Genomic DNA, 20410 nt, shown 5'->3' with positions numbered 1-20410 from the left:
CTTAAAGTAGATCACCATATTGAAGATGTTCTACTACTGTAAAAAATTCATTTTAATTTTATTTATTTATACATTTATGCATGTATTTATTTAAAGAAACCATCAACATTTTGCTGTTTGGCTGCATCTTCACTGAATAAAAAGATTATAGAATTGTGGAGCTGAGAAAAAAAGACATACCCATTCTGTCATGTTGGTTCCTATAAACTGCCTGAATTAAGGCTCCATACTATTAATTGACAAAGAGTACCTAGTATTCTCCAGCAGAAGTGGAAGAATAATTGCTTTATTTTCCCTTAGTGCTAATCAATGGTACCCTGTAGTTGTTTTTTTTTAATACTGGGAATAGAGCCAGAGTTAAATTTTTCCACAAATTACTGATTTTGAAATAATATAATTGCTATGCTTCAGATCAGCCTCTTAATTTTCCATATGAATTAGGTATTTTGCTTATTGACAAAATGTATTACAGAATCTGCTAATGGCTAGTACCAGTTTTTAAAATTTCTGAACCAATCCTGTAAGAGTGTTCCTGTTGGTATGAGTAACAATTAACAACTTAGTTAATTCATACAGTAAAACATAGACTCTGGAGTCAGAATATCTGCGTTCAGTACCTGTCTTTACTATTTTCTTGCTCTGTGACCTTGGGCAAGTTACTCAACCTCTTCATATCTCTATTTCTTCATCTGGAAAGTAGGGATTACAGAAATATTTCTCCAACTAATAACGCTCATTAAATATTATCTTCTCTTAAGTCTATGATGGTTATTCATCCGTATCTGCTATATCTGGACTTTATTCCCACTGGCCCTACTAGGAAAAGAAAAGCCAGTCTCTGAAAGTAATAATTGCAGTTTTCATATTGAGAATTCAATGTCCATTAGTGATATCTGAAGAAGTAGTCCATTGTTGGCTTTTGTCATTATCTTTCCTGAAGGGTCTTTCCTGCCTCTCCATTCATTGACTACACCACCTCCAGAGTGAGCTTTCCTTGATCAGATCTGACCCTCTCTATCCCACACTTAGACCCCTTCTTTGTATTCTGCAGAAAAGTCCAGACTCTGGCATGTTATATAACTTCCTATAACCAGATCCCTTCCTGTCTCTCTAGCTTCACTTCCTCTGCCTTCTTCAAAGCCTGCTCTCAAAATGTATTGCTTTTACCTATCACATTTTCTTCATCAGCCTCCTGGATTCTGAAATGCCACTCATTCTCCCATGTTGACCTTGTTTTTGACACTCACTACTCTTCTTGATGGCCTCTAAGATTCTATTACCAGCTTTGCTGCCTAAGGCTGCCCTTGGTAAGCTCCTGTGTGGACTCCAGCAGTCTAGAATTGTCCACCTTTTTTTACCCTCCTTTTCTTATCCCCCCAACAAATGAGTGAGATTTCCCCCAGAGTTCACCATAGTTTTGCAAGCAGGATCCAGTTTGTTGATTCAATAAATAAAGTGAAACAAATGAAGGATTTTATGTATGTACTCTGAGCTTTGATAATTCATCCTTGTGCAAATGGGATGAAGCTTTGTTGTATTCAGGGAGAACCAGATTTGGAGCTTGGCCAGTGGCACAACTTTTTATATGGGAAAAGAAATTATATTTGATCAGGTCACAAATAAGCAATGAGTAGGGTCCTATCAATGTGTGAGGTTACTGAGTAACGGTATAAATAATACAGTTGGCGCTGTGCTTTCATATTTATTATTGAGTAAATGACAGCATATGGACAAAAGTGCACCATTTTACCATGTAAGCAACTAATTCAGTCATTAAATAATACGATTTAAGTAGAAAAATACGCCTTTGTACTGTTGTTTATCATTTACGAAAAAGAAGCCAAAAATCTAGCAACCGACTAACCTAAAAGTTAAAGAATTTATTCTGTGGTTAAAGTCTGTGGTAAAAAGAATAAAAACATACAAATTTAATAAAGGTTGCAAAATTGCTAGGTCCAAATCTCGGCAATTGTTTTCTCCCTAAATCATGAATTCTCTGTGGGTTTTATTTTGCAATAGGTATTTCTGCTATAAAGTCTGATATCCTACTCTAAAGAGCGAGCAACTGGAATGCCACATTTTTTATGCATATTTTTGCAGCACAGAGGGGATTAAATTCTAAATGTCTCAGCTGTTAAAGGCCCCTTCAGACTTGCCCAAAAGAAGGAGAAAGCTTTCCCTAAAGCAATTCATCAGATCTATTTGGGCACAGTGACATTCTCTCAGAGCTTGTGTGGATGAGTAGTACTGAATAGTTCAAGTGTTTGCAGGTGCTTGGAATATTTAAGAATAAGATCTCTCTCAGTTCTTATCGTTGTTCCCACGGGCTGGCCAATGCTCACCACTGGCTGATGTCCACCAAGGATCTCACAATTAGTGGTTATATCATAATCGTGACACCTTCCAGCTTTGAGTGCTCACTATGTGCCTAAAACTGTGCTTTGCTTTTTCCACCTGTTATATCATTTAATGTTCACATGTCTGATCTTAGGGCAATGCCTTATTAAATTTATGTCTGTTTTCTGCAGTACGAAAAGTTTGTTGAACTGAATCTTATGCATTATAAACTTGACAAGTACTTACTGTTGCTTTCTCTTACCTAATTGTTGGTTGTTGAATCTAGGGGATGCTCTGATTACCTCAATAAAGGCAGCAGTGATCACATCCATAAACAAATCGTTAGACGTAGAACACATGTGTAAACAAGTAGAGTCTAATTTGCTGACTGTTGATAGACTCAAAACAGTTAAAAGAACAAGCAGCAGATGCGATAAACTTAATTCAAACACCTGGAAACAAGGTGTGGTGCGTTAAATGGCAGTTCAGAATAAAATGAAGTGATTGATACATTTGATTGGAAAGTGAAGAATATTTTAGAGTTATAAAACAGCATTTTGATGTATTTATCCTTTCGTTATCCTAATGTAAGGTAGATGGGACAGATAAATGCATCTGACAATGCATTTGGCTTATTATTTTTGTTATGATTTGAACCTTGTCCACTTCCCAGCATATCTCCCATTACTTATCAGATGACTTGCATGTTTCTGACCAAATTAAGGCCTTTCAAAAACTCCTGTGTCTTTGTGCTGTTCCCTCCGCCTGGCATGGCTTTCCCATCTCCACTTGCCTAACTCCTTCTTGTTCTTGAGGACTGCATTTGAACATCCCCTCCTCAGACAAGCATTCTTTGAATTGTCCCAGGCACGGCTCTCCCCCGTCTTCCTCTGGACTGCCACAGTGCCCTGTGCATACCTCCATCACCCCATTTGATATGTGGTATTATAATTTTCTGTTTACTTGCCAGGTGCACTGAACTGTGACTCTTTGGAAGCATGGTCTGTCTGTCTGTCTTTTATGGTTTTATTTCTGTTTTTCAGCACCTTGCCAAGTCTACACAGAATGTGGACTCAATGAGCAGTTGCACCTTGAAGGAGTGAATATATTCACGTATATCATGGATATTGGTATTTTGTTACTTCCCCAACTCCCACATCCCTACACAGAGACACACACATTCTCACTGCATTCTGGTGTCTGTAGATTGTGAGTAGCCTCATCCATGGTTTTCATTGTAGTTGTTGAAGCTCAAAGTCATGATCTGGCAGAAGTGACTACTAGAAGAATGTACTTCATGTTGAGTCCCGTTGTCCTTGTGTCCAGAATGTGCTTGACATTAGACCTCTTCTAGTGAAATTTCAGGGTGGTTTTATATCAGCACTATGGGAATGCGTTCATGTTAAACAAGAATATGGAAATATAAAGAAAGGCAAAGAATCGGGTTCAGACAATGCAACAGAAATGGGGCTGGAAGCCGGAGCTGTGAAAAGAGCCCATCTGCCCACTGCAGACTGTGATCCAGGCTCAGCACAGAGGAGTCGGTGTCTGGCTTCCACTCCCCGTTTGCTCCCCTCGTCTGCTCTCTGCTCATTACTTGGTTCCCTTTGACAGAACATGGGAGGCAGACACGGATTGCTTGGGGAGCGGGCTTTTACAAGTGTGATTTAATTCCATTTTGAAGTTTCTGTCAAAAGGGCTGATTTATTTTCCTCTCATGGGTGCATTATGTATGTGTTGCTATGTGAGATCAGTGAATTCAGAAAGGCCCTCCATGCTTTGGTCCGCAGACCCTCAGCCGTGCAATGCAATGCGGCAGCTGAGAGAAGCAGAGAGCCATGCTGAGCTCTGGAATAGACAAAGGCACAAATCCCATCTGGGTCTCCTTCAAAGCAAGCTGCTGTTTTGCAACAATCTACCCGTAAAAAAGGTTCTTACCAGTTTACTTAATGGGTGACTGGCCCCTTTGCTTTTATTTAGCCATCTGTTCTGGTCTATGTCCCTTTCAACTTGTAAGATCCGTCACCTCATTTAAGCTGTTACCTTGACACATTGCGATGTTGTGGACATAGTGATTCCACAGAGGAGCAAATTAAAACAGGTTTTCATGATTAGAAAGTTAAATGAGGTAAGGCTGTGGTAGTTACTGGTGAGATGAGGGGTTTTGAGGAGGCAGAACTCAAGGGACTTTCAGGTGATTGGAAGATTGGGCTGGCTGGACAGGGGGATGGATGGGCTTTTACACATCACAGGAGCTGAACAAGAGCAAAGACTTCTTTTAGGTGTGTCTGACTTTGTGGCCTTGCTCTGCTGCCCTGACGGAGACTCTGACCGGGGAGGATACAGGGGCCACCTTTGGGTTTCTTTTCTCCTTTGGGACATTCTGTGACGAGTAAAAGGAAGCCAATTCCACCAGGAAGTGGCGAGCTAAAAACACAACAGCACCCATTCCCAGAAAGTTACTTAGTTCCCCTTAAGTTTGAAGAAGAATCAGGGGCGAAGCCCAACTTCAGGAAGGAATACTTCACTGTGTCTTTGAAATGGAGTGGGACCCTGTGGTCCCCCCCACCAACCCATGTCCTCCGCCTGCCTTTTGTCTGTGGAAAAACTTTAGCCAGAGAATAAGTTTAATCAGAGAAGTGAGAAAATGCAGAAGCAAAGGAAAACAGTCCAGCAAGACTAAATAATAATAGTTTAGTCAGTAAGCCTAGTTGAGGACCTTTAGCTCCTCCTTAAGGGCTATAGATAACATTCTGAGCCGTATCCTGTGAGCTGTCTCATAGATACTGAAATCCCCACCAGGTGGAAGAAGTTAACTACGTGATGACAAGACTGTAGCCATGACATAAGCTGCCACAATTATGAGAATTGGCTTCAAAGAAATAGGAACCAACCGACCCTGGAACTTCAGACTAACTGTCCCTAACACAATCAAGATGATGCTGATCAGACCGCCACATGACTAATTTCAAGATGACAGAGCTGATAGACACCCCCCCATCTTTAAAAGCTCTTGACCACTGGTTGTCAGTGCGGGGGCCACTCAGCCTTTGGTCAGGCGTCCACCCTCCCCTGCGGTGCTGGCACCCAAAAAAAGCAAACTTTCCTTTCCATCAACCTTGCCTCTTTAGTACTGGCTTTTGAGCAGCAAGCAGCCGGACCCCCGCTTTCGGTTACATGTCTCCAGGGTGACCCTGGAGACAAGGCTGAGTTGTTCCTGACATCTGCCCTCAGCTCTGCTCTTTCTTCTTGCTCTAGACTTGACTTTCTGCCTGACCCCTTGATGGCTCCGTCCCGATGATCCATCAGTCCTTGAAAAGTAGGACTTAGAAAGCCAAGGGCTTCGTCTTCTTACTCTCTTAAATCAATTCTGCCCTAACCACCCTGGTTTCTCCTGATATGATCAGTATTATTGAAGTTACCTGGACTCAAAATCTCAGGCATCTCTGAATTTTCTATCTGCCACTTCTATCCAATCTTGTAGCCAAGTTCTCTGTCTCCCACCTAAATTGAGTTTCTCATGTCTTTTCTCACCTTTTTACACTCCCTGCCACTGCTCTCATTTCCATCCCTCCTCGCCAATTGGGATGCTCTCCTAACTAGTGCTGCCTATCTTTGGTTTCTCCCTGCTCCAAAGCACCTTACACACTGGCGTTTGATTATAACTTAAAACATTCACATTTCAAAAATTAAACAAACAAACATCTCCTTCTGCTTTCCATCAACTAACAAATTCAGTAGAGACTTCTCAGCTTGGTATCTGAGACAGTCCATAAAGTTATCATTTGTATTTTCAGCTTTTTCTTCTTCTCTGTGTCCCAGTAAAACAAAGTGCTATGTGGCTATGAATAACGTCATGTTTTCTTGCCTCCTTACTCTGTTTCCTCTTCCTAGAAAGCTCTGATCACACATCTCTATTGATTAAAATGCATGAATTTTATCAAGCTCAGTCTCAAATACATCTCTCCTTTCCCATGGCAGTCAGATGCAGTTGCTCCTACTCTGGTTTGATAACAACATGTTTAGGGGATGTTGTTATGCTGCTTGACGTGGATTTTTTTTTCCTACTCTTATTGTTACTTTTTGAATCCTTTGCGTATCATATAGCACAAAGTTTCCTTCCTGTAGAGGTTGCTAGGTAAAGAAGTGGAATATGATTTGTAAGGAGACTGGGTCTATAAGAATGTGAAAATCCATTTATTCATTCACTCAGGTGTTTGTTGGGTGCCTACAGTATGTAAGGTACTGTGTTAAGGACCTAGGATACACAGAGAAGTATGGCACAGTATGCCCCAGTTCTCCAGGAACTCAAAATTACATGCAGGAAAAGTCACATAAGGAATTATACCATGAAAAATGCACAACAGTAGAAGTGCCTTCAAAGTATTGGAGTGGCGGGACTTCTTACCTCTATTAGGGTAGATAGGTTGGGGCTGAGGGGATAATGGTGGGGAGGGAATTGAGCAGTTAGGAAAGGCTTCCTGTAGCTGGGAATGTCTGACTTGGGTTTTGAAAACTGCATAGGAGTCACCAAGGAAGGTAGGAAGGTAAGAAGGGACTGGAATGGGATGGAAAGATAATCCAAAAAATCTACTGTTTGTTCTCAGAGGCTCAGCACACTAGGGCAGCCTGGTCACCAAATGATTATATTCTATCTCCAAGTGAAATATCCTAAATGACAAAGTCCTTTGATCCCTTTGAAAGAGAAAGGGAGAGGAAGCACCTCTCAGAGACTGCTTTTGACTGAAAGTCATTCATTCTTCTTTTCTTTTTGACTGTTTTGTAGAGAAGGTCTGTGATTGCAGTGAGCTTCATAGCAGCGTTCCTCTTCCTGCTGGTTGTGCGCCTTGTGAATGAAGTGAATTTTCCATTGCTACTAAACTGCTTCGGACAACCTGGTGCAAAATGGATACCATTCTCCTATACATACAGGCGGCCCCTTCGAACTCACTATGGATACATAAATGTGAGGACGCAAGAGGTAAGACCTCAGAAGGTTACATAGGGTTTGAGGGTATCCATGGTAACAGCTTTTCTTTAGGAGCAAGGTGGCTTGCAATCAATGAACTCAATGAACTCATTACTCTCTGCCCCAGTGAGCTTCTTTGGGTCCCTGACATTTTCTGTTTTCTCCTTCTTAGACATTTACTGACACACGTCTAAAGTCTGCTGCCCCTCCTACATCAAATCTTCTGATTCACTGGCTTCATGTGGAGTTGAGGAAGCAATTACATGTTTTCCTGGTGGTTTGTGGCATAACATACATATCTTTCCATTTAGAAACTCTGATCAGCAGTGACCAGCTGGAGAACTGGCTGGCTTTATTTCTTGGAGGTCAACTGGTTGGGGATGGCTCTTTGTAGAACTGCAGAGAAGCATTTATACTCTTTAAAACTCTGTAATCCTTAGACCTGGAGCTAGAAAAGGCCAAGCTGATTTAAAAATTCTCAGTGGCTGCAGAGAAAATGGGGTTTAAAGAGTTTCCAAATTTAAAGGGGTTAAAATCATTCAAATCCTATAATCACTGAACCTCTAAATCTTTGTAGCCAATTGATGGTACAGAAGAGGATGGAGGTATATTGACAAGTAGAAAGTATACACTGTGCCAGCACTTTTGCAAGCAAGGATTTGTGTCATGGAGCGAAGTAGAAATAAAATGGACCTCACAAAATGTATGAAGTGTATAGAAGTGATTAATAAAATTGTTTTCACCATTTGTTTCAATGGAGTGGGATGAATGTGAGGTTAATATTCATCGATGCCAAGTCCAAGCCTGTTGGAAGTTGTTGGTGACAAAGGTACAAGTCATTAGTGTGTCTACATCACTGGGAAGAGTTTTGGATCAGATCCCGTTGAAAGGTCATTTTTGCAAAGATACGAGAGAGGAGAGTTACCCACAGAATGCTACTCCCATCCCAAGAGTTATTCTTAGCATCAGGGAGGGATGTTGAAAACTGGCTTGGTCCAGACCCTTTTGTAGGCAATTTCACGCCTGAGTCATTGCTTCTGGTTAGTTTGATTCTTTGAAAATTGTTTCTATATCTGCAGGATTTACAAGCTTTTTATTAGACCTTTATAGTTAAAAAAAAACAAGGCACCATTAATAACATAAATTTTTAGGAGCCTTGATGTTTATCCTTTAATTGGCTTTGAATTAATTTTTTTAAAAGTGTCTACTGCTTGAATTTGTTGAGTGTCCTAATAAATTGATTACCTATATAAAAATGTATCTCTTAGAGAATAGTTTGTTTCACTCTTGTCTTTTGCTACTTTTATTTCTGGCTGTCGTTTAATATCCTATAACTCTACTGGATTGTGTTAATCATTTCACAAGTGCCTGTCATGGGTAGAAAATGAAACATGTGACTGAATTGTCTCACGGATTACTTTCATGAGGGAAATCCCACCAAAAAGAGCCTTTCATTTGTTTAAATGTTAATAGGCTGGATTTTGTAGTGCTAAGGGGAAAACCGACCTAGGGCTGCAGTTATTTAATTAGACATATTAACCAGCCACCTTTGAAATTCTTTTGGTATAATTTTTAATACAATGACTTTACTACGGGATATTGATCATTATTTTGATCATGTGGAGGTAATTTCTTGAGAGGGAACATGATTACTGGAAAGAGTTTTTAGACTACAGAGGCACACAGGCATGATTTTGAGTGCTAGTTCTCACACTTACAAAAACAAGGTCAACTAGCAAGTTATTACAAGGATTAAATAGGACAAAGTGCATGAGGTGCCCAGTTCCAAATTGATGTTCAATGAATGAGTTTCTTTTGCTGTCCCAGTACTTACCAGTTATGACATGAAATGCTCAGTGTGAACAACACCAAAATACCAAAGTCTAGAGTGCCAGACTTTAAATTTTAAAGGATCTGGATTCAGAAAGTAAACATATGAAGGAGTTCCCAATCTCATTAGAAATCAGAGTTTTGCAAATTAAAACCACGATGAGAAGGAAGAAAACAGCACAAGGAGGTAAATGTACACTAAATGTCAGGTTGGCAGAACGTCAAGAAACCAACAATACCAAGTGTTGGTGATGATGTGGAACAATAGAAACTCATATATTAGCGGGGGAACAAGCACTTTGGAAAAAACAACTTCCCATTATCGATTAAAGCTGAAGATCTGCGTACCCTATGTCCCAGCATTTCCAGTCATCCGTATATTCACTAGAGACATGCATGAGCACATGCAGTGGGAGGCGTGGATGACGTGTGTAGCAGCATTATTCATAACAGCTAGAACCTGGAAGCAACCACATGTCTCTCAGTAGGAGAATGGTTAAAATTGTGCTACATACACTGGAATACCACACATCGTTGGAAATGAGGAAATTGCAGCCATATGTGATAATACGTATGAATCTTAGACAAACATAATTTTGAGCAAAAGATGCAAAAAATGAGAGAATACAAACAGTGTGATTCAATTTATTGATCACAGGAAGAGACAAAACTAAACGATGTTGTTTAGGGAAATGTATAGGAGGTAAAACTAAAAAGGAAAAAAAAAGAGCAAGGGAATTAGATATCACGTAAGTGAGAAGAGCAGTTACCTCTGAGAGAAATGTGTGGTTTGTGATTAGTGCGAGTTTCTGAGATATCAGCAACATTCTATCTCTTGATCCAGCTGGAGGTTACATGGGGGTTCACATTCTGAATATTTATTAAATATGCATTCATGTTGTATGCACTTTTCTCTATTTTATAATAAAAAATTAAAAATACATTCTGAGCCCATGTAGGATATTTATTGACTGGAATCACACAAAGCGTTTTCATCTACTTTAACAGCAAGAAACATTTAACTAAAAAAAGCAATGGGATAGTAACCTATCTAAAATAAACTAAAAATATTTGAAATAGGCAATTTCATTTTATGTAAAAACTAGCAGATATACAGCTAACTTATTCCTCTAGTCTATGCATGATAGAAAGGGAGGCCCCAGGCTGTGACATTAGTACAGGTAATAAGCAGAAAATTTTGCATGGAAGTTGAAAAAAAATGTATAACACTCCAAAAGAATGACAGATTTCCCTCCAAACTCAGATAGTTCTAGGCTAAATTGGGAGGAAAACAAATTTTGGTGACCCTTGTTGATTTCATCTTTCCTTCTCAAAATTCTACCTTTCCCACCCCCATGTCTGTGCTCTACTCTTAGCCCAAATTCTCTGTGCATTAGTCCTCACCAAATAATGGCTTCAAGCGCAGGCCTTGCCAGAGATAATTGTATTAGACTATTAGACTCAGAATGAAAAATCTTCAAGAGCCAAAGTAATATAGCAAAAATGATAAGTGGTGGGTTTGATGTTCTGGGGCAAATAGCTATAATAGTGGCCCTCAAATTTTGCTTCAAAGATAACTACACACTCCTGTGTGCCTATTCACTCTATTCTAATCCAGAGAAGGGTCAATAGCTATGGCTGAGCTGAGTCAAGTGGTAACCAAGATAATCTATTTATTTGAAAATCTTGGTCCTTGAGGGTTTTTCAGAAATTTCTCAGAAGAAAGCACATGCTTTCTAGAAACCACCAGAAGTCCAAGAATTTTTTTAAACACAGAGACATGCCAGCAATGACTTCCAGACTTAGAGCATCTGCAAACATGATCATTGTTGATGATGGTTTTATGGCCCAGTGCTTTAGCTGGATCAGACATTGCTGCCACTAGACAAAAATTTTATGAGTGGAAATGTTTACAAGAAAGAATGTCTCTCCACTACTGTCTAAAAAAAGATGGGGCGTGGGAGTGGCAGGATTAGGTTGAAGATTTCACGGACACTGGAGAGCTGAGTTGCTTGGGAGCAAAATTTGCTTCTCTTGTTATCTTTAAAAACACACCATTGTAAAGCAATTATACTCCAATAAAGATGTTAAAAAAAAAAAGAAATAGTAAGTGAAAAATAAAAAAAATTAAAAAAATAATAAAATAAAAAACCAAAGATGAGATGAGTTCCGGTCCCTTTGGCTTGGCACAAGCAGAAGTATAAGCAGTCTCATGGATCTGACAGTGTGTCGTGAAGGCCTCCCATATAGTAAATTATACCCAGTTCAAGCTCGGCTTCATTTTATCAATTCACCTAGTTTTTGAATGGTCTGCTCCCAAAGGAAGTACAAGAAGTAAATGTACAAAGAACACAGGAGAGATAAATAGATGGACTCAGTTATATTTCATATGGTTGGAGTATTTTTTTTCTGGTCCAGATCCATAAAAAGGAATATGCAGTGAAAACTATGAGGACTAATCTAGAAGAGTTAAATTGAAAGAAATAAAATACCCATCCCACCACAATAATGACAGTCTATATATAATATATAATACATATTATATATAATATAATATAAAGTTGGTGATTGGCTCCCAGTTTTTGCCCTGTCCCCCTTCCCTTTCCTAACCAGTATAGACTAAAGTTCTTATATTTGGGGGAGAAGTCTTGAGAAGCAGGGAAACAAAATGAGTGCCAACTAACTCGGTGAGTGCTGAAATGCTGAAAGTCCCTGCTGGCCACAGAACCCAGAATTCCTCTTCAGTACTTACGTTTGAGCTGACCGCCACCAGGAGGTAGTGCCATGCTGAAGCTGGGACCGGGAAAGATTTAGATTTTGCAATAGGTCCTATACTTCCCCTGTGTCCCACCCCTGCTTTAATCCCTGACCTGCTAGCTGTTCATACTTGCCCTCTCATGTCACTACTGGTTAATAATGCAGCCTTCCATTTTAACAGGACTGAATTTGAGAGAATCCCCCTATAGCTTTATGGCAGTTACTGTATTATCCTTTGACCTCGGACATGGTAAAAAGCATATAACATCTATATGTGTTTCAAAAAAAACCACAGAACTCTGCTTTCTCCTTAATGCAAGTTTTAACGATTCATTTTAAATTAATTGCGGCAGAAAAAAGGTATAAAAGACCAAAGTACCGCAGGGCTTGGTTCCAGGTAATGATTGTTTCTCCCAGCTGAGATCATGTCAGGTTTTGAGGAAAGAGAAGGAAATGAACTTTAGGCTAGATTCTATCTGTAATTTCCAAACCGTGGAATCAGTCATTGTGTTAACTCTTTTGTGGTGACCTGGTGTGAGACATTGCTCAGAGCAAGCAACCTGCAACTTGTTTGCATTAACTACTAGATAAGAGAATCAAGCTCTGGAGTTCCATAGGATGCCACAGCCAGATCTTCCTGGCGATCAGGGGGGTGGCAGGTGTCTCCATCTGATAAGAGAGCCCTAACATATTAGAGCTGCAGAGGATTTCAGGTACTTGGGGCAGAGTGCTCTTTCAGATGGTGCTAAAGATGTGCTAAGTGAAGAAACACAGGATTTCTAGAACATAGCAATCAAGTTGTAGGGCTTATATTGCTTTGCTTAACAATTTAATGAGGCCGAAATATGTCTCTTATAAAAAGAGAACATTTTAAAGCTTCAAGTAGACTAAATAAGAATACTTAGGATCAGTTGCTGTGACAGACAGGCCACACTAGCCTAATTAAAGACGTGCATAACACATTGATGTTGCAATAGCATTTCCCGAATTGTAGTTATAGCGACAATTAAGAAACGGAGCTGACTTTCTTGGAAGTAAAAGCACACACTCCACACATTCAAATAAATGTACACATGTAACTAAAGCTGACATGAATAGGTTTTCTGTATTTGGGAATACAGACTTTGGATTTTACATAAGTATATTGAGAGCAATTATATGCAAATATATGTTCCAAAAATTTAAAACTGATTAATTTAATTGTTAACTAAAATCTGAACATTCCATTTGTGTAATCGTAAAGCAAAATAACTTTCAACTATTGGCTTGTTATAGGAAAGGAAACAACTAAATTAAAATATAGCAAAGATTACTTCCTTGGCAAGGGCATATTGGTTTCGTCATTTTGAAGATAAATTTATCTTTTTCCTAAGCATGAGGGAGTGTACTTATTGAGTGGAGACAAGATTATGTTTCTCAATCTGGTTGTGAAAGAGCAGCTCCCAAACAGTGGCCAGATCTCAAGGCAGTCTAAGCTCCACTGCCAAATGAGAGGGACGGACACTGCTGTGGGTGATAATTCCAGAAGGCTTTTGTGGGAGAGGTGAGCCATGTGCATAGCGTAAGGATTTGATGGGACTGAGAGAGAAGGGAAAGTAGAGTTGAAGAGAAGAGCGAAAGTTTTGCGCTGGCCATTTTCCTTCGGCTCCTACCACTCCCAAGTAGGCCAAGAGCGCTACACTTAGCCATAGTCAACTAACGTCTGCAGTAGGAATCACCACTGCCTCACTCTCTGTTGACTCATTTTTCACCTCTCTCTGGTTCCATTACCCTTAGTTTTTATCTTCCAGTTCCCCAGATTGTTTGGTTGGTTACCCGGTCTTGGAGTGCTCTTACCTTGATCCTGATGCCACGAAAACCGTATACGAGGTCACTTCTAATAATGCTTCATTTTGTGTACCGCTGACAAGGACGTGGCACCCCATGTTCAAGGGGCCCCTGAGGCACCGCCATAGGCCTGCGTGATCCTCTGACTTTCCAGAGAAAGAAATCAGACACCTGTGGGGGCAGTAAGTAGGGCAATCTGCCTGGAATGCAATTTACTCTAGGGGATAGAAGGTAGAGGATACATTCACTGGGTAATTATGATCTGGGGATGTGAATGGGATCCCTGGAAAAGGAAAAACTACACTCTTACTTGCAAAACAGTAATGCATATGTACAATGTATGTATCCATCCATAGTCATGAACCACTATGTAAAATATACAGAAAATAGATCCGTATGCACATACATGCATGCAATATATACATGCACACATGCTCACAGGACAATTTACACTTTCTCAAATACAAACATACAGAGACTATATACATATACACTATATTATATCATAAAATGGTTAATAAATATAATTATCTGGTTAAGTATATATAGTGCCTTTTATTGCTCGCCACTGTCCCTTTATTACAGAAACAATCCCTTCCCTTCTGACTACAGGGGTGAGCAGAAGATTCAGGCCAGTGATTGACCAATCTCGTGATGGGTCAAGGGGTGGACATATGGCCCGAGATGAGCCATTCTGAACCCTTCCCAGAGTTTATTGTTTTTCTGTGTAATGCTGTGAGAAAGGCCCTCTTTTCTTTTTAGTGGTAGAGCTGTGGAGATTTGATTCTCTGGGTGTCAGTGGCTGTGTTCCCTGGAGAGAATGAGACCAAGACGTTGAGAGAAGCAGAAACCAGTTGCAGAGCTCAAGCAAGGGCCTGGACCGTACTCTAGTGCTAGACCAGCCATTCTTGAAGTCAGCCTACCCACCTCTGTGGTTTGACTGTAGAAGCCAGTAAATCGCTCTCTTTCATGTCTGCATGTTTCGATTATGTTTTGGTCATCTGCAACCACAAGAATCATAGCTGATCTATATATATATACATTACATATTATAGTTATTTGACAGCAACAGCAACCAAACATTCTGAATCTCATCTTTAAACAAGGTGCTGCCTGGAGGATGTGAGGAGTTATCTTTCCAAATCCATGCTTCAAACGTGCTGGGAGGCCGAGTATGAGAAGACATACCCGTCAGTTCATCAGTTGGCTCAGGTGTCTGCAGAGATGCGCCCTCTATATCTCCCTGCTCAGGGACATATGTTTAGGAAATTAGCTTGTCCTTTTGAGGTAGGAATGTGAAGGTCACAATTTCCCAAGGTTATAAAGCCAGAAAGTGACCCGGTAAGACTCATTGCTTACTGAATTTCTAGTCTTACTCAACAGATTAGTCATATAGTTTTATGATGTTTATTCCGAAGAAATCTTCCTTGTTGCCATGAGACATCATCAGTCAAAACAGACTGATTTTTACTTTACAAATCACATCTGTTATTGATGACAGATCTGGTGTTATCATGGTTTTCAACGTAGTAATTGGTTCCCCAGGAAGATATAAGGGGATTTTATTCATTATCCAACCTTAGATAGAAAAATGCTCATTTGCCAGTTGTATGTTAACACTCTTGAAAGGGGCGTATTAGAAATTCAAATATCAAATTACCTCATGTGTGACAAGCAAAGAAAAACAAAACAGAGTACCTACAAAGACCACCCTGACTTGAAAGTTGAAAAAGATAATAGAACTGGGGCCCCAATGGTAAGAGTGTTTGTTCATCTTTTCTCAAGTTCCAGCTAATAGCCTGACGGAGTGACTAGCACAAAACCATTCATCAAGTAGCCGTTCAGCCACCAAATATTGAATAAGTCCTCGTTCAGTTCCAGACAATGTGCTAAGGCTCAGCAATGAGCTCCGCTTTAAAGAAAAATTAAGCTTGGGGTTCACTAAGGAAGAGAAAGAGATAGGTTTGGTTTGATTACAAGTATCCCGGAACAATGCCACCTACAGGGCATTGACATTTCAGCATAACAGATTTATTCTGTTGCTGTTAAGAATAGTGAACATTCAAGTAATTTCAACTAAACGATTGTATTCAATACCTGGAAGATAATTTGTCACTAAGTAGATGGCATCAAATTGTGATTTCTCATTTTCCAGAGTAGGCTTACAAAGGCTTACTTACAAAAGAAAAATATTCATTAAAGAATTTTTTATTTCAAGAGTAACTATATAGCTCCTATATTAAATATTATTCCGTAAGGCTTTGGAAGAGGTATATCTAGTTAATTGAATAATCTGGCTAATAGAATATTATAAAGTATTTAACAAACATATTATTTAAAAGGAAAATGAAATTAAGAGTTCTGGTCTGGCAATATGGTGGCCTGAGATAACCTGACAATTCTGCTGCAACACCAGGACATGCTGGATAAAATAGGATATATTATTTAATGCCCAGCTGGCTTTGCTAGAAAGGAGGGAAATCGTCAGGCACCAGAAACTGAGAAGGAATGGAAAGAGAGGTATAAGCCTGAAGACTGATGGTGTGGTTTCCTGGGAGTTTATCAGTATCAGTGACTGAGGAGATGGGTTATATCCACCCTACAGGTTAGAGGGCAAGACCTGGGTCCAGCAAAGGCAGAGAGTGAGAAAACCCCCTCCCCCGTCCTAAAGCTGGGCTTTTACAAGCTTTCCCCAAGTGAAAGGTTGGGCTAGGAAAGAAATCATGAAAACTGGCACAGAAAACAGATAACGAAGCTTATTTATTTATTTATTTATTATTATTTTTTGCGGTACGCGGGCTTTTCACTGTTGTGGCCTCTTCCGCTGCGGAGCACAGGCTCCGGACGCGCAGGCTCAGCGGCCGTGGCTCACGGGCCCAGCCGCTCCGCGGCATGTGGGATCCTCCCAGACTGGGGCACGAACCCGTGTCCCCTGCATCGGCAGGCGGACTCTCAACCACTGCGCCACCAGGGAAGCCCAGGAAGCTTATTTATATCTTTGGTCTTTAGATAACAAAAAATTGTCCCTGGAACTTCAAAATGCCAGACCTGTACCCTAGTGGTTTTACAATTTGAATTTTACTGCTTGCACTTTCTAGGAACTCTGCAAGCTGAGAAATCAACCAAAAATTTGGTCCCTAGCTGGTAATAAACTGGGGCTAAAGGAATTGGGACTCCTCTAGAGGGTGTTCCCAGAACCCAGACACAAGGGATTCTTAGAATGCACTGTTAGAAATTACAACACACAAGGAAATGGTCTATTTATTGTGATTATTCACATGCTTTGCTATAAAAAAATATGACTGTTTGACTATGATGTGTTTCCCTATGCCCAATTGTGGTGTTTCATAATATACTGAACATTTGCTCTATCATCCTCCTCAACTGAAAATTCTGAATTCCAAAATATACCTAGTCAAAAGGATTTGGGATAAGGGATCATAGGCCTGTGTGTTTAAACACCTCACACACTATTTTTTTTTTTTTGGGGGGGTCTTTTATTTTTATTTTTTTTAAACATCTTTATTGGGGTATAATTGCTTTACAATGGTGTGTTAGTTTCTGCTTTATAACAAAGTGCCTCACACACTATTATCTTTTAGTCCTTACAGACAACATACTATTTCAGTAATCTAACTCATTTTCCAAGGCCCCAAATTGGTGATGCTATGCCTGTGACTTTGGTTATCTTGTGAGGCAAAGGAAGAGACTGAGAACGCCTTGGTCAGCAAATTACATTAAATGGTTTCATGGAGGCTTCATTCATTCAAGTCAGAAAGCTCATTGGATCACACTTGCTGAAGCCACTACATGCTGGGCACTTTGCTAGGCTTGGGAATTGTAAAGACGAGACCACTCTGTCTAAAACTACAGAACAATTTTTCTTAATGTTAAATGGTAATAAGCAAGATAGAGTAGTATATGCAGAGGATTATTTTAACTCTTTATATGTAGACATAGAAAGAAGTTTTGGAGACGATACCTCGAAATATTAACTGTAGTGGTCTATGTCTGGGTGGTACATTTTAGGTGACCATTTGCTTAAACATGTTTTCCAGGTTTTATGCAATGAGCACATATTGCACTTATTACTAGAACAAATTACTAGAATTAAATACTTTATTTTTTAAGCAATATCTATCTGTGAAACACAGATCTATCTGTGAAACAGCTGTTTCTGTTATCAAAAAAAATAGAATTTAAAATGTCTAGATAGGTATATTGTTTGGAGTACTTTTAGAAGTGAGTATTCTTTTACTCCTTTGTGGCTTGCTTATAGTGACTTCCTTCCAGAGTACAACATGGAAATGGGAAAAAAAGTAATTTTACAGTGGAGAAACTTGACAGACTCTACCTTAGCCAGGTGGTCCAGGTCAACATCAATAGCGATAAATCATGTTGGTAGTATGTTCCCTTAGGAAGATGTGATGAAAATGGCAGTTTGCCTCTGTAGTCTTCTTCCCCCAAACCCATAACCCCTGACTAATGAGAAAAACACCAGAGAAAAAACAAGGAAAGTCTGAGAAACTTCCAGAGCCATGAGGATCCTAAGAAGATATGTCTACTAACTGTAACGTGGTATCCTGGATGGGATCTTGGAACAGAAAAAGGGCATTAGGTCAAAACTAAGGAAATCTCAATCAAGTATGGACTTTAGTTAATAGTAATTTACCAGTATTGTTTCATTCATTATAACGGATGTATAATACCAAAATACGATTTTGATAATAGGGATAACTGGATGTGGGGTATATGGGAACTCTGTATTGCCCTCTTATTTCCTGTAAATCTAAAACTGTTCTAAAATAAAAAAGTTATTGTAAAAAATGGATTTGGGTTTTTGACCTGTGTATCTATCTGGAAGGCTGGGATTGCCATTAACTGAGATGGAGGAAGACACAGACTGAGTGGTTGAAAATAGTTTGAAATATATACTAGTCCAGCTCCATAGGGAAGGGATGTATAAGACAAATGCATTGCGAATACATCAGTGTTTTAATTTTCTATACTGAATACAACATACTTTCAGGGAAAAAAATAAGTATTATAGAAATAATTCCTGCCTTCTCCTCAAAAAGCTTATGAAATACAAGTCCTTCAAAGATTCCCCCAAGAATACATGTGGAAGTCAGTGTGAGCTTTTAAATTCCTCTTAGCTGTACTCATACACTTCAGCAGTTTCTTTTGTTGTACAGCAAACCACTTTTTTGGCAATGTAAATTATTTGTGGAATTTCTGGGAAGAAAAGGTACAAACTAAACAACTTTTTGGTCATTCCATATGGTATTGTATTTTGCCAATAACTCTTTCTAATAAAGTTTAATAATATTTGTTGGATTGAGGACACTTAGCTATCAATAATAGTGATGATGATGGTGATAATAAGCCAACACATGTAGTGCTTACTATGTGCCAGACATTGTTCTAAATGCTTTACATATACTAATTTATTTAAGCCTCATAATAACCCTAATAAGTAGGTATTATTATCATCCCATTTTTCAGATGAGGAAACAGGGGCATAGAAAGGTTAAGGTGGAGTTGCTGAGACTTAATACCCTGGCTCCAAAGTTCCTGCTCTTGACCACCACACATACTGTCTCTTGTAATAATAGCTACCATTTATGTAATCACATCTCTGCTCTGGAAAGGCTTATGAAACTTGAGGCTAAAGAGAGGGACTACTTTTCTCCTCAAAAAATGCCTCTTCCACATTTCTTATATATGCCAGAGATAGGCAAATGCTCACTGAAGCACTTTGATAATTTCAAAATGTCCTGTATAGGTTATTTTGCCTATAGTTTTAGTATGTGGAAATACTGTGTACAAATGTTATATTTTTCTGGTCTTTGTTATTTCTCCCAAAACCCTTGAGACAGAAGTACTTTTATTTAAATATCCTGTTATGACTATACTACAAAGCTACAGTAATCAAGACAGTATGGTACTGGCACAAAAACAGAAAGATAGATCAATGGAACAGGATAGAAAGCCCAGAGATAAACCCACGCACATATGGACACCTTATCTTTGATAAAGGTGGCAGGAATGTACAGTGGAGAAAGGTCAGTCTCTTCAATAAATGGTGCTGGGAAAACTGGACAGGTACATGTAAAAGTATGAGATTAGATCACTCCCTAACACCATACACAAAAATAAGCTCAAAATGGATTAAAGACCTAAATGTAAGGCCAGAAACTATCCAACTCTTAGAGGAAAACATAGGCAGAAGACTCTATGACATAAATCACAGCAAGATCCTTTCTGACCCACCTCCTAGAGTAATGGAAATAAAAACAAAAATAAACAAATGGGACCTAATGAAACTTCAAAGCTTTTGCACAGCAAAGGAAACCATAATCAAGACCAAAAGACAACCCTCAGAATGGGAGAAAATATTTGCAAATGAAGCAACTGACAAAGGATTAATCTCCAAAATCTACAAGCAGCTCATGCAGCTCAATAACAAAAAAACAAACAACCCAATCCAAAAATGGGCAGAAGACCTAAATAGACATTTCTCCAAAGAAGATATACAGAATGCCAATAAACACATGAAAGAATGCTCAACATCATTAATCATTAGAGAAATGCAAATCAAAACTACAATGAGATATCATCTCACAACGGTCAGAATGGCCATCATCAAAAAATCTAGAAACAATAAATGCTGGAGAGGGTGTGGAGAAA

At 39.3% G+C, this 20410-nt stretch overlaps 1 protein-coding gene across 4 annotated transcripts in view; it reads left to right on the top strand.

Annotated features, from left to right (window-relative positions):
• ST6GALNAC3 (ST6 N-acetylgalactosaminide alpha-2,6-sialyltransferase 3) overlaps positions 1-20410 on the top strand; it is a 570510-nt gene that overhangs the window by 238509 nt on the left and 311591 nt on the right. For all 4 annotated transcript variants that reach the window (XM_029227562.1, XM_029227565.1, XM_029227564.1 and 1 more), the window contains exon 2: positions 7124-7318. In XM_029227562.1, coding sequence (XP_029083395.1) covers positions 7124-7318 — 195 coding nt within the window. The remainder of the gene's footprint in view (positions 1-7123; positions 7319-20410) is intronic.

This window comes from Monodon monoceros, unplaced genomic scaffold (genome assembly GCF_005190385.1).
Source record: "Monodon monoceros isolate NGI ecotype Baffin Bay Population unplaced genomic scaffold, NGI_Narwhal_1 Super_Scaffold_18, whole genome shotgun sequence".
NCBI lineage: Eukaryota > Metazoa > Chordata > Mammalia > Artiodactyla > Monodontidae > Monodon > Monodon monoceros.
The sequence above is the reverse complement of the archived record's forward strand: the minus strand, read 5'-3'. Positions and strand labels throughout refer to the sequence as shown.